This window comes from Triticum dicoccoides, chromosome 5A (genome assembly GCF_002162155.2).
Source record: "Triticum dicoccoides isolate Atlit2015 ecotype Zavitan chromosome 5A, WEW_v2.0, whole genome shotgun sequence".
Classification (NCBI taxonomy): domain Eukaryota; kingdom Viridiplantae; phylum Streptophyta; class Magnoliopsida; order Poales; family Poaceae; genus Triticum; species Triticum dicoccoides.
The window spans coordinates 411736962-411749632 of record NC_041388.1 but is presented as its reverse complement, the minus strand read 5'-3'; the positions used below and the strand labels follow the sequence as shown (position 1 = coordinate 411749632).

The following is a 12671-nucleotide window of genomic DNA, read 5'->3' as shown; positions in this document are numbered from 1 at the left end:
CAGACCTTCTACAGATATACCAAGCATTGGTCTCTAGTAGGTCTACCCGAAATATGTTGCACGGTACTGAATCCACCCCTTTGATCGGTGATTCCTTGGCGCGTCAAGTTGTGCACGTGGTGTTCCTTCCGTTCGTCAATGTCTTCTCCCAACTTTCTACCACCAAAATGACATGTCAACGGTCCTCGTGCAAAACGTTTTCTAAGCACGAGTTCCTCTTATTGACAACGGAGAGAACAGACCACTGAGATCAGACATTACGGATACGGCACAGCTTCTCCTACCATCACCGGCATGACCACCCCAAGCACCCAGAAGCATGCACCTACACACAAGATGAATCAAAATGTCTCAAACAAATTAGAATAGTCCGCCTTCATGTTCCGAGTTCCGTTCGACAGTCGTGTACCAACATCACACCGAAAAACAAAATGATACGTTACAGGGGAGCAACAGCTAGCACCGTAGCAGTCTAGCGCCATGTATGTTATGCGGTGTGGTTTTCATGGCAATGCAATATGATAGAATCCCTACAGGAAGAACGAAGGGATGCCAACAACACTCCCACTAGAGTAATCATCAAACCCGTAAGCCTGCTGCATCATCGTAACCAGACATGACATGCCTCCTTGCATTGGTGTCAAACCGAGCTACTCGGCGTCCTTGACATCTGAGATATCCATGTCTTCTGCTGCTTTGCTCTCAGGCACACAATCTGGATCAACTGTCTCGGCGCCACCATCAGGCTGCTCATCCGATCCATCGTCACTCTTCAGGTCGGGCTTCCCATCATCAACTTTTGGGATTTTGAGCCCGAAACGAAACGAGATCCTGTCAAGCAGCTCCCTCCCATCCATGGGGGTGACCATGACGCACAGATTGGTCTTTCCTTTCCAACAAACAACGGCGATTGCAGAGGGATCCATGCCTATGGACTCTAGATCCTCATGCCCTGGAATATTCATAAACATGTTCAGTTGCCATCAAACTGTGATAATTCACTTTTAATTTAAGGCTCAAAAAGGAAAGGAATGTGATGTACCTTCACGCAATATTACGACACAGCAACCTTGTAGCAAAGCTGAAGCTTGCTCACCGAATTTTGCATCCACAAAATCAGGGAATTTAATGATTCTGTACTGTAAGAGGTGCTGAAAGTCTATTGCAGATGCATATAGAATCTGTTTGGTGATGTAAGGAAGCAGCAGAGGCAATCCCTCGGATGATAGCCTAAATGTGCATGGCGAACCCTCCTTTGACGACTGCCTTTCCTGAAAGACGAGGGATGGGCAGAAGATGGTACAAGTGTTAATTGTAAATAAAGTTTGCTCTTCTGACAGAAGCTAGAAAAGGATAAACAGCAGACATTAGTGGGACACTTACAAATATCTTTAAGCCAAGTGAGGTAATTTTCAGCCGCTCGCCAACTTTCACATTGAGGTCCAAAACTTCTGTAACTGATTTTGAGACATAGTATATTCTTTTGACATGATTAGTATCAGGGTTCCTAGTCACAAGATGGCCTTCAAGGGTAAATGAATCCTTGATGCCGTAGAAAGATACTATGCTTCTGATTGTCGCTTCGTCTTTGAAAAATATCACAGGATCAACCCCTCTCCATCTGCCTTGGTTCTGGGTCTTTCTCTTATCTCTCCTTGTCGCTTGATCATTTTGCACCTCACCAGCAATCACCTTAGCTTCCTCAGAGCTTCTATCTTTTGAAATTTCAGCATCCATGTCTCTGTTTTGTTGCTCAACGAGAACATGGCTATCATCAACCCCTGGCTGCTGAACTGAAATTTCTTCAGCCGGCACCTTATCTGATCCCTGACCATTAGAACATTTCAAAGCCTTGTCTTTCGAGGTACTGTGCTCACCTTTCATCACTTCTACCACCGGACTCTCTGAAATTATGTTCATTGTATAGTGTACTTGAGTACTACGAACCAGTATCTACTACTCTATGAGATTTGATGCAATAATAACTGAAACATATGGAATAGATGGACGAAAGAAATACCATTCAGCGGAGAGAGTTTCTGAAGGACTGCTATAAAAAATGCTCCACTGTTTTGGTCATGAGGAATAATTCTCATGCAACGATGCAGTGGTAAATTTGAATGCTCTGTAACGATGGAGGTTGAATCTGTTTTTTCATTTGAGCCCCTTGAAACTTTAACAGACTCAGATTCATCTTGTTCTATCTCTTCAGTCTTGCCATTGTCACCGTTATTGCTGTCATCAGTCGCTATCTTCGTTTCTTGTTTTCCCTCTACCATACCCCCTGACTCACTCATATCTGCATCGACTGCATCTATGTTGACCTCAACACTGCCACCCGCCGTACAGCTGTCCGTGGTAGCTTTACCCGAAGGGAACATACTTGGCAATATTGCATTCTTCCTGTAGTGAAGTACATCTTTATGACTGCCCAACCAAGACGCTCTATCCCGTACCTGCAATACTTGGAAAGAATCACAGAAGGGAGCAGAGTGCCAGGAATTATGCAATGTATAGAGGCCAATATGGGTAGAATAATTTTGTTAGAGAACATCAAGAACAAAGGAATAAAATGCAAACTAGTTTCCAAAAACAACAGCAGCAGGGCAAAGCAAAACATCACTTGCTACACGATTGTCCTTGCACAAGTGTGGCAAAGGCAAACTTTCATTTTTTTTTAAATAATTATGGAAAGGAATTATTCTTCTTAATAGAACATTGATAAAATTGGGACATCTCTCCTCTTTACATAACCATTTTTACACCTCTTTAAAAAACTTACAATGCAAAAAAGTGAAATTACATTTATAAACAGAAAATGCTTGAGATGTACTCCACTTTATGACATGTGATTGCAAGTCCTATCTCCACTTTATCCACTGCACACTATGTTTTGATTATTGTTAGTAAATAAGGTGCCTAATTAGACCATGAAATAGAAGATGATCAACATCTTACATGATCTGCTTGTACTAGACTCCCCAAAGGATGACAAGTTACAGGTTCACAAGAAACCAAGACTAATTACGAAAATAAACACCTGATGGGCAAAACAAAGTGCTATAAACAAGAAAATATGCATGATATAGATATATGCACACTAACCTTCCAAGTGCTAAGTCCAGGACGGCGGATCAATTCAGGTAGCTCATTAGAAACATCAAGGAGTTCAACAGAATCCCCACATCTCCGCAGAATCTATACAGTTGAAAATAATGAGCAATGTTACAACAAGACATACAAAACAACTATACAAAGAACCTGCAAAAGGCAATATGCTGAAAAATGAACATGATTTAATCTCAATGCATTTCTCTGACAATTAACTTGCTGTGCACTGAACACGATTTTATGATTTAATCAAACTATTCAAATTTATACAAATAAAAAGCCTCACCAAATCAAACATGAAACATTAGTATATTATTAAATATCAGAGAGAGAAGTGAAGCAACAAAAATTACCTCACCAACAACAGCTTCATTTTCAACAGGATTCATTGAGCATGTTGAGTAGACCATCCTTCCGCCCACTTTAAGCAGTGCAATGCCTGACAACAAAAATACAATCTTAACTTCTTGAAGTAGCAAATCATTAACAGGGCACCTAGCATATCATCTATCCGTTATAGTTGGAAAGTGTCAGAACCATCAAAATGAGAGCAAGATTATATATCACGTGATTGATTGCAAAAGAAAATCGAAACCAGTATACATATCTTGATAATGTATGCATCTGACAAGAGTTTATAAGATATCTTAACAAGATCCTGGATCCTAAGCAGTATGTTATCTCATGTTCATCATGTGATCAAATACTCAAATGCCAATAGTGAATTGTGCAAGGGAACCAAAAGAGTGACATAGAATGCTTCAGTACATTTCAAAAACCAAAATTTTATAACAGAACCAACTTAACAATTCAGCGAAATGCATATTTGATAATGGTGTAAGTATCTTTCAATCCTTACCGCGCATTGCTATTTCCACTTGGAGACGATGAAGTCCATTTCCCATGCCGATATTCCTGGGTAGCCAATTCAGTAGATAAGGAACTAAGGAGAAAATGAAAGCAGCAAACAGGCTAAATGGTACAGTATTTACCATGTTCTCCACATATCAGGAGCCTTACGGACAGTTCCATCACCACTACATGGCACATCACACAGAATACGATCAAATTCCAACCTCTGCGGCTTGGACTCGTCTATGTATGCTTCTGGACAGAACTTTGCAAGACTACAGCCAGGAAAATTTTGGGCTTCATGATTTGTCACTATCAGGTTGGCTGTGCACATTCTCTTCGTCTGATGAATAAGAAGGTTGCATCTTTGCACGTCAACATCATTAGCTACCACCTGAGTACAGAGTAGAAAGTGCAAAGTATTAATAACAGATGATAAATTAATGTTTTCTTTTCAGAATTGATAGAAATTGTAAATAACTATAGCTGTAAACGTTATATGTAAGATGGCGAAATCCACCATGGCAGTTGGAAGCACTCCAGGCTTTGTTGACTGGTGGATCATCTCAAGTAACTGGAAAGTTTTAGACCCTGGAGCGGCACACACTGCACAAGGTCACAAAATTCATGATATATTACCATATTACAGAAAATTTTCCTCAACTAAACACTGTATCAAATACTTGTGAATAAGTTTAAGCCAAAACAACCTGAAAAAAGAGCACTTAAATGAAAGATTCAGCTACCTCATGGACAAATTATGTAGCTATAAGTTGGATGTTATTTATTTTTCTTTTCTGTTTTGACTTATTTGCATTTATACAAAAAAACTCATTCTAGAACTCTAAACCCTTTTTCGGCACCTGTTTTATCAGGCATGGAGTTACAAACCGGATTATGGGAGTAGCCAAAGTTAGATCGATTAGGCAGTTCAAAGAACGGAAAGTTTAGTATGTAAATTGCACACCATCAACATGTGTAATGATAGATAAATCATAAAACATACTGTCAAGAATATGATGGTCAGGTTGCACATTCAGAAACAAAGGTGGGACCTGCAAAAGCAATATACATCGTTTAGACAAGAATGCCCCAACATATGTAAGGCATCACAGATAAACAATATAGGGCATCTTCGAAGTAAACATAAAGCACTCACCATGCTGACAGCCTCTTGCCTGGTAATATTACCAACTTCATTCTCTTGCTTCAAGAATTCATGGAAACTGGAGTCAAAAAATAGATGTTAAATCAACAATGATGTCATTAGAATATAGTATAAGAGCTTCCAGAGTTACAATTTCTAATGGCAGCACATTGTTGAGCATGCCAATGGTTACACAATGTTATTCTCCAAAGAAATTTGGGGGTGGGTGACAAACAAGGTCGTCCTTGGCTTTTGCAATATGGCTTCATGCATCAGATTATCTAAGGCACTACAGGTCGACAGCTACTCTATCAATTCAATAAGCACCCTAAAAAAATCTTATGAGAAACTTCAACAAGAAAATATAGCATCAAATGCTATACACAATATGACATTACAAGTTTCAAAAGAGGTAACTGACAAGTTTCGGTGAACCGTTAATTGTAGAATTACGAGGCAAATCACTGAAGAAGCCAGTTGATTGATAACTGATTCATGACAGATTTCACTTGATTCGGTCAATCAGATTAAACAATTTGCATTTTATTAAACAACGTTTAAGGTGGATGAGTGCATCACTTTATGCGAAAGAAAATTGTGAAGTTTAAATATATTCGTTTGTATGAAACACCAGCTTAACAAGTAGTCAAGTAGCCTATACTGCACACTGTTGGCAAGGTACATTTAAAATAAACAGCATCCAGTACAAGGTCGGTTTACCTCTCAAGCGCCTGGTTTCTCCTCAGTTGCATCCGAGAGAAGTTCAAATGCCATGCAAGATTGCCAGGGTACCAAGCCAAAGGCCGAATAGCCTCTTTTTCATGGTCATCATTGACCTGTCCATGACAAAAGTATTATGAAATAGAAAATATCAAGGGCATAACTTAAATGTATGCATAAGTTTTTAAGAAATTACCTCAGTCTCTAACGACTTCCTGAAGTCATTTTCTAATTGTGAACAAATGTCTTGACAAAACTGAGAGCTGGGAAGCAAATAAAAACCTTTAGCTCAATACAATAGAAGAATCAAACATTAAAATATAAGAATTAAGTTATCAGAATTATACCTGACATAAAAGAGAAGTAAAAAGGGTCCCTAATACAAAGAGTACAATTTGCTCTAACTATTAGGTCAGTTGTTTATATTCTTGCAAATTAAAAACACAGGAGAAGGTGACAGATGTGTTCGTAATTAAGTGGCTGATGAAGCAAAGCAAGTAACCAGCAGGCAAAGCAGAACAGAATCATATCATCCTTTGATGTCAACAGAGTATATACCTCCATGGAGTCAAGTCCAGAATTTTGCCAACAAAACACAATAGCTATCAATTGACAAACAGTGAGCAACAGCCAGAATGCCACATATGCTTACAAACTAAATAACACCAATTTATTGAAAATATTTATGAAACTGGATCCTCTTGCAAAGAGTAGTGCAGATTCCCCGAATAAAGTGATTGTTCGGAGGAGGAGGCAGATCAAACATGTGGTTCTCGAGAAGTTAGCTGATCTTTCACCTAGTTGATCACAGTTAACAACCAGGTAGCTGGTCTTTCATCTAGAACATAAACGTGCCAGGAGGTTCCTATTTCAGAAATAGTTCTCAGGATTGACAAGGAGGTTCTCCTTCAAATACGGTATCACTGGTATGCCACAATTATCAATAATCTGGTATGTTGGTTCATACACGCTAACTGTTACGTGGGGGAACTCCTATGCAAGGAGGAAGCGGCTGCCAGCTGCTGCATCCGTCTCAGAGTTTGACAAGGCAGAGGGCAGAGCGTAGCTGCTCTCGACTGGAGACTAAAATTAGGAAAGTCTTAGTTCAGAAAATTTAGTAGGTTTGGTTTTTGAGTCAGTGTCCAATCGTGTTGAGCCCAGGCCTTGCAAAACATGTTTACGTTTCAGAGAAAGTAAAGTTACCTCGCATTAATCCTAAAAGCGGCTGGCAATGGCTTCCGGAGCATGCTCATGAAGGCATCCCACTCTTCCTCAGGAACAATTTGCTGCCCCTGCAAGGTATACACATATTTACATTCAGTAAGAATCTAACAGAAGCCACATCAGCAGTTTATAAGTAATGCTACATCCAGTTGAAAGACAGCGCAAGGCATTCCAGAGATCAGTACTCAATACGTTAATCAGCAATCTAGATAGAGCTGCACCCTACAAATAATAGCTTATATTGACACATCCGCACTACAACAACAAATCATCCCGCTCTAAAACGAAAGATGCATGAAAAATCAAAGGGCTAGCACTGCTCCATGTTAATGGAGAAAAAAAATGTCAAAAAGGGAAGCTACGCGTGATCTGAACCAGGCGTCTGCACCTTGTAGTAGGCCTCGAAGGCCAGGTTCTCCGTGGCGAACGGCTGCCAGCCGTTCCCCTCGCCTCCTTCGCCGGCGGAGGCGGGAGGGCGCCTGGGGTTGTCCTTCCAGACGTTCTCGCGCTCCTGCTTGAAGTGACGACGCTGCGAGCGCCCGCGCTTCCTGCCGCCCCCCATCTCTCCCCTCTAGCGCACGCTCCGCAGCTGCGGCGACCCGTCAGCGGCGGCGCGGAGGGAGGTGGCGGTGGCGGTGGCGCGAGCGAGGAAGGTTTGAGCGCCTGCGGGTTTGGTGGTGAGGTTTAGGGAGTGGCGGCGATGGAGGTGGGAAGAAAGGCGAGGAGGTCGCGAGGGGTGGGGAACGGTTAGGCGGGCCCCGGCTGGGCTCATTGCGAATTGGAGCAGCGCGAAGTGATCTATGGGCTGAAATTCACACCAGACGCCTAATGGGCTTACTAGTTTAAAGACCTGTGGGCCCATCTCCGCGAGATTGATAGGCTCACACTGTCGGTCGAGCCATTCCTCTTCTGCTCTCCCCCGCCGATCTGCAGCTTCTCTGCCCCAACCCCCCGCCGATATGCATCATCCTCGCCGCCGTGACCTTCCAAGGAAATTAGGCGCCTTTCTCCACCTCCCGGCCAACCTCATCCCGCCACCGCCGGCGGCCACCGTGAGCGTAGGGGGCGTGCATCGGCACGTCGCCGTCGCCCCCACGCCACGCCGATGACTCCTGCAGCAGCGAAGGGCTGTCGGAATGCAGAGAGTTTACGATGGCCTGTGAGGAGGATTCTTGCGCGATATTTCAGGGGAAATCGAGAGCTTGAGGCCTCAGCTGGATGAGAAGTTGAAATAACTACAGTACTGCAAGAGGAACTTTGGACTTTGGAGTTAAGCTGACTCAGAGTCCAAGGAGATGAATGAGGGCTTGGAAAAGAATGTAAGCTTTCTTGCATGTTTCCAATACAATAATGAAACTAAATTCATCTGTGTATGCCCGCTAACTCACAGAAAATATATGTATGGGGTTTCTGAGCGACTAAAACCGCAGAGTATAGAGCCATATATTTATGTTCATTCCGTTTTTCTACCCTCTAGAAAGTAAGCACAGTTACTAGCAGGTCGTAGAAGTTAACAGATAGTGAAGGGATATGAAATATTTTTGTGATTTAGACCTGAATTGTCTTTTTTTTTGCCATCATGCCATGATTATTTGCGTCCATATGTAATACGTTCAAACCATGATGCCATTCTGTCAAGTTATGGATGCCACAGAGCTGATGTACCTTCTTCTGATTTACACTATAGGATTTGTTACATTCTCTGACCATGTGTTTTTTTATTTAGATCTTCCATCATGCATTCTGCATCCATGAATATTTTCATGATTTTAGAATTACTTTCAGTTGACTCAAAACGAAATAAGAGAAGTGAGCTCTTCAGAGTAAAATGTATTTGTCTGGTAATGTAGTTCGCTGCAGTTGTTCTTGCTAAGAGAAAGTTCAGTTCGTATGCCCACCTTATAATGTCTACGTCATACTTCGGATATAGATAGTAGTAAAAGCCCTGTGCAGTTCCAATTCCAAGCCTTGTACCCCTTAAAAAAATCTACTGAACTTTCTACCCCTTCAAAAAATCTACTGCTTATATAGTTTACAGATGATTTTAAATGCAAATGGTAACAAAATACAATGATAAAAGATTAGGCATCCAATAACAAAAGTAGAGAGTTAAAACCCGACTTCAATAAACAAGAGCCATAGCCGGTAACTGCGCGAGAGGAAGGTTACGCCCGCAGCTGCACGCTCTCCTCTGTCTTGGCTTGCCGGCTGTCACCCCCGATGCCCCAACTCCTGCCCGACTTTGTGGTCGCTGACGCCTCCCCGTCCATTACCTGCTGCCTCCTCCCCACTGATCCTGGCCCGCCTCCTCTAAGATATTGCCCCTAGCATCTCCCACGTTCAGCTTGGTGACGTCCCGTTAATTCATGATCCAGTAGAGCTTTAAGGGAGAGCTTCGTCAGCACGACGGCGTGATGACGGTGTTGATGAAGCTACCGACGCAGGAGACGGTTTAAGTGCCAACACATTACTTGTCCGGCTGCAGGAAGCACTTCATAGTATAAGACGGCAAGTCCCCGGGCCGACTAGTCGGACCCGGCGCCAAGCGGTATAAAGAAAATGACATACTCGTAGGCATAATTCTTATCATATAGATAAAAGAGGGCAGTCCCCGAGCTCTTCTCGGGGGACCCGGAGTCTTCGTACTTTAATACAAAAGGTAGCGTGGTACATATTGCATCAACTGTAAAATCTTCGAAGGAGATTTGCATTCCATGGCCGCTCCGTCTCCTTGCCGAAGACGTCCCTCTTGCGTGCTTGAGGCTTCTGAGCGTCGATCAGGTAGTAGGAGTCGTTGCCCAACACCTTGCTGATGATGAAGGGGCCTTCCCAAGGCGCCGAGAGCTTGTGTTGGCCGGCTGTTCGCTGAATCAGCCGGAGCACAAGGTCTCCTTCTTGGAAAGATCTCGGCTTGACCTTCCGGTTGTAGTATCGGCGTAGGCTCTGCTGATAGATGCTGGACCGGCTGAGTGCCAGCAGCCGGCCCTCTTCCAGTAGATCGACGCCGTCTTGACGTGCTTCTTCTGCCTTCTCTTTGGTGTACATGGTGACTCGAGGGGAGTCGAATTCTATGTCCGTTGGGATGACGGCTTCGGCACCGTAGACGAGGAAGAAAGGCGTGAAGCCAGTTGACTTGTTCGGAGTTGTGCGCAGACTCTAGAGGACGGCCGGCAGCTCGTCGAGCCAGCAGCCGGCCGACTGTTCCAAAGGCTCGACCAGTCGGGGCTTGATGCCGGAAAAAATAAGGCCGTTTGCTCACTCCACCTGGCCGTTTGACTGCGGATGGGCAACGGATGCTAGGTCCAGTCGGATGCCCTGCGTCGTGCAAAAACGGGCCAAGGCATCTTTGGTGAAATTCGTGTCGTTGTCGGTGATGATGCTGTGTGGTATGCCGTACCGGACGGTGATGTCGGAGATGAAAGTCACGACAGTCGGACCATTCAACTTTTTGATTGGCTTTGCTTCTATCCACTTGGTGAACTTGTCTACCGCGACAAGCAGATGAGTCAGGCCACCTCTTGCTGTCTTGAATGGTCCCACCATATCCAGGCCCCGGACGGCAAAGGGCCAAGCTATGGGAATAGTCTTGAGTGCAGAAGCCGGCTGATGAGGCTTTGTACTAAACTTCTGGCACCCTTTGCATTTCTAGACCAAACTCTTGGCGTCTTCCAGGGCAGTTGGCCAGAAAAAACCATGGCGGAAAGCATTGGCGACAAGTGCTCTCGAAGCCGCATGGTGGCCGCATTCGCCTTGATGGATGCCTTTGAGAATTGCTTGACCTTGCTCCGGTTCGACGCAGCGCTGGTAGACACCGGTGACACTGCGCCTCACCAGCTCTCTGTTAACTATGGTGTATGCTGCTGCCCGGCGTTGCACTTGCCTGGCCGAGATCTCATCAGTCGGCAACTCTTTGTTTACCAGGAAGTTGAGGATGGGCTGGGCCCATGAAGATGTTGCGATTTCTTGGGCTGTCAGAACTGCAACTTGGACGAGGGTGGTTGGGCCGGGAGGCTGCGGGTTGGAGTCGGCTACCGCTTGCTGGATCGATGAAGTCTCCGGACCGATTGCCGCAGTCCCCGGGCCGGGCTCTGAAGTCCCCGGGCTGACCGCTGCAGTCCCCGGGCCAGGCTCTGAAATCCCTGGGCCGGGTGCGACTGTCGCGGTCCCCAGGCCGCCTGCCAGAATTCCCGTGCCGACTGCTGGAGCTCTTGAGCCGGGTCCGACTGCTTCGGGAGGAGCCGGCACGAAGATGGAATCCGACTCTGGCGATGGCTTGACAGACGGCTTGAGGAGGCGTTGTAGGGCGACGCCGGTTGGTATTGCTTGACGGGTGGAGCAGATTCGGGCCAAGGCGTCTGCTTGCTCATTGTCGTTTCTTGGCACATGGAGAAACTTGCACCCATCAAGATACCCACTGAGTTGTTGTACGAGGAAACAATAGCTCGCCATGTTTGCATCTTTGGCGTCCCAGTCGCCTGACGACTGCTGGACCACCAAGTCAGAGTCACCGTAGCACGGGATCCGGCGAATGCCGAGTTCTTTGGCAAGCCGGAGCCCGTGAATGAGTGCCTCATATTCAGCGACATTGTTGGAAGCAGCAAAATGGATTTACAGCACATATCTGAGCTTGTCGCCTTTGGGAGAGGTGAGGACGATGCCGGCTCCCAAACCGGTGCGCAATTTGGAACCATCAAAGTGCATCCGCCAATGGGTGAAGTCCGGCGCCGGTGGCAGGTACTGGGTCTCGGCCTAGTCGACGAGGAAGTCGGCCAGCGCCTGTGACTTGATGGCGGTGCGAGGCTGGTAGTAGATGGTGTAGGGGGCCAAATCTATGGCCCATTTGGCCACTCGGCCGAAGGCATCTCGGCTTCCAATGATCTCGGCGAGCGGAACAGTGCAAATAACAGTGATTGGGTGCTCTTAAAAGTATGGCTTCAATTTTTTGGCGGCAAAATGCACGTCGTAGCACATCTTTTGATAGTGGGGGTAGTTTTGCTTGGAGGCTAACAGTACTTCACTCAGGTAGTACACCGGTCTCTGGACTGATAGTGCCTTGCCTTCCTCCTTGCGTTCTACCACTATGACTGTGCTGACCACCCGGCTGGTGGCGGCGATGTAGAGGAGCATGGGCTCCTTAGGAGTCGGAGCCACCAGGACAGGTGGAGTAGTCAACATCTTCTTGAGCTGGAGAAATGCTTCATCCGCCTTATCGTTCCACTCGAAAAAAGTGGTCTTCTTCATGAGCTGGTACAGGGGGAGAGCCTTCTCTCCCAGCCGACTGATGAAACGGCTGATGGACGCCAAGCAGTCGGTGAACTTTTGTACGTCGAGCAGTCGGGTGGGCACTTCCATCCTCTCGATGGCCTTGATCTTCATAGGGTTGCACTCTATGCCGCTTTCCGAGACCAGGAAGCCAAGGAGCTGGTCGGTTGGCAGTTCGAAGACGCACTTCTTCGGGTTGAGCTTGATTTGAATTGGCGCGCGTTCTCAAAGGTCTCTTTGAGGTCTTCTAGCAGCGTTCCGCGCTTCTCCGTCTTCACCACGATGTTGTCCATGTAAACGTGGGCGTTTCTACCAAGTTGCTTGAGGAGACACTTCTGCATGCAACGTTGAAACG

General features: G+C 45.5%; 1 protein-coding gene across 1 annotated transcript; it reads right to left on the bottom strand.

Annotated features, from left to right (window-relative positions):
• Window positions 1-337: 337 nt before the first annotated feature.
• On the bottom strand, window positions 338-7764 carry LOC119301908 (RNA cytosine C(5)-methyltransferase NSUN2-like). The gene is made up of 15 exons (XM_037578902.1): window positions 7443-7764; window positions 7034-7122; window positions 6027-6093; window positions 5831-5946; window positions 5123-5189; window positions 4970-5018; window positions 4484-4569; window positions 4104-4357; window positions 3971-4026; window positions 3465-3550; window positions 3106-3198; window positions 2021-2456; window positions 1384-1904; window positions 1043-1271; window positions 338-952 (listed from the first exon to the last, which is right to left on the bottom strand). The coding sequence occupies exons 1-15, from the start codon at window positions 7614-7616 to the stop codon at window positions 651-653; spliced, it is 2625 nt and encodes an 874-aa protein (XP_037434799.1). The 5' UTR covers window positions 7617-7764; the 3' UTR covers window positions 338-650.
• Window positions 7765-12671: the final 4907 nt, after the last annotated feature.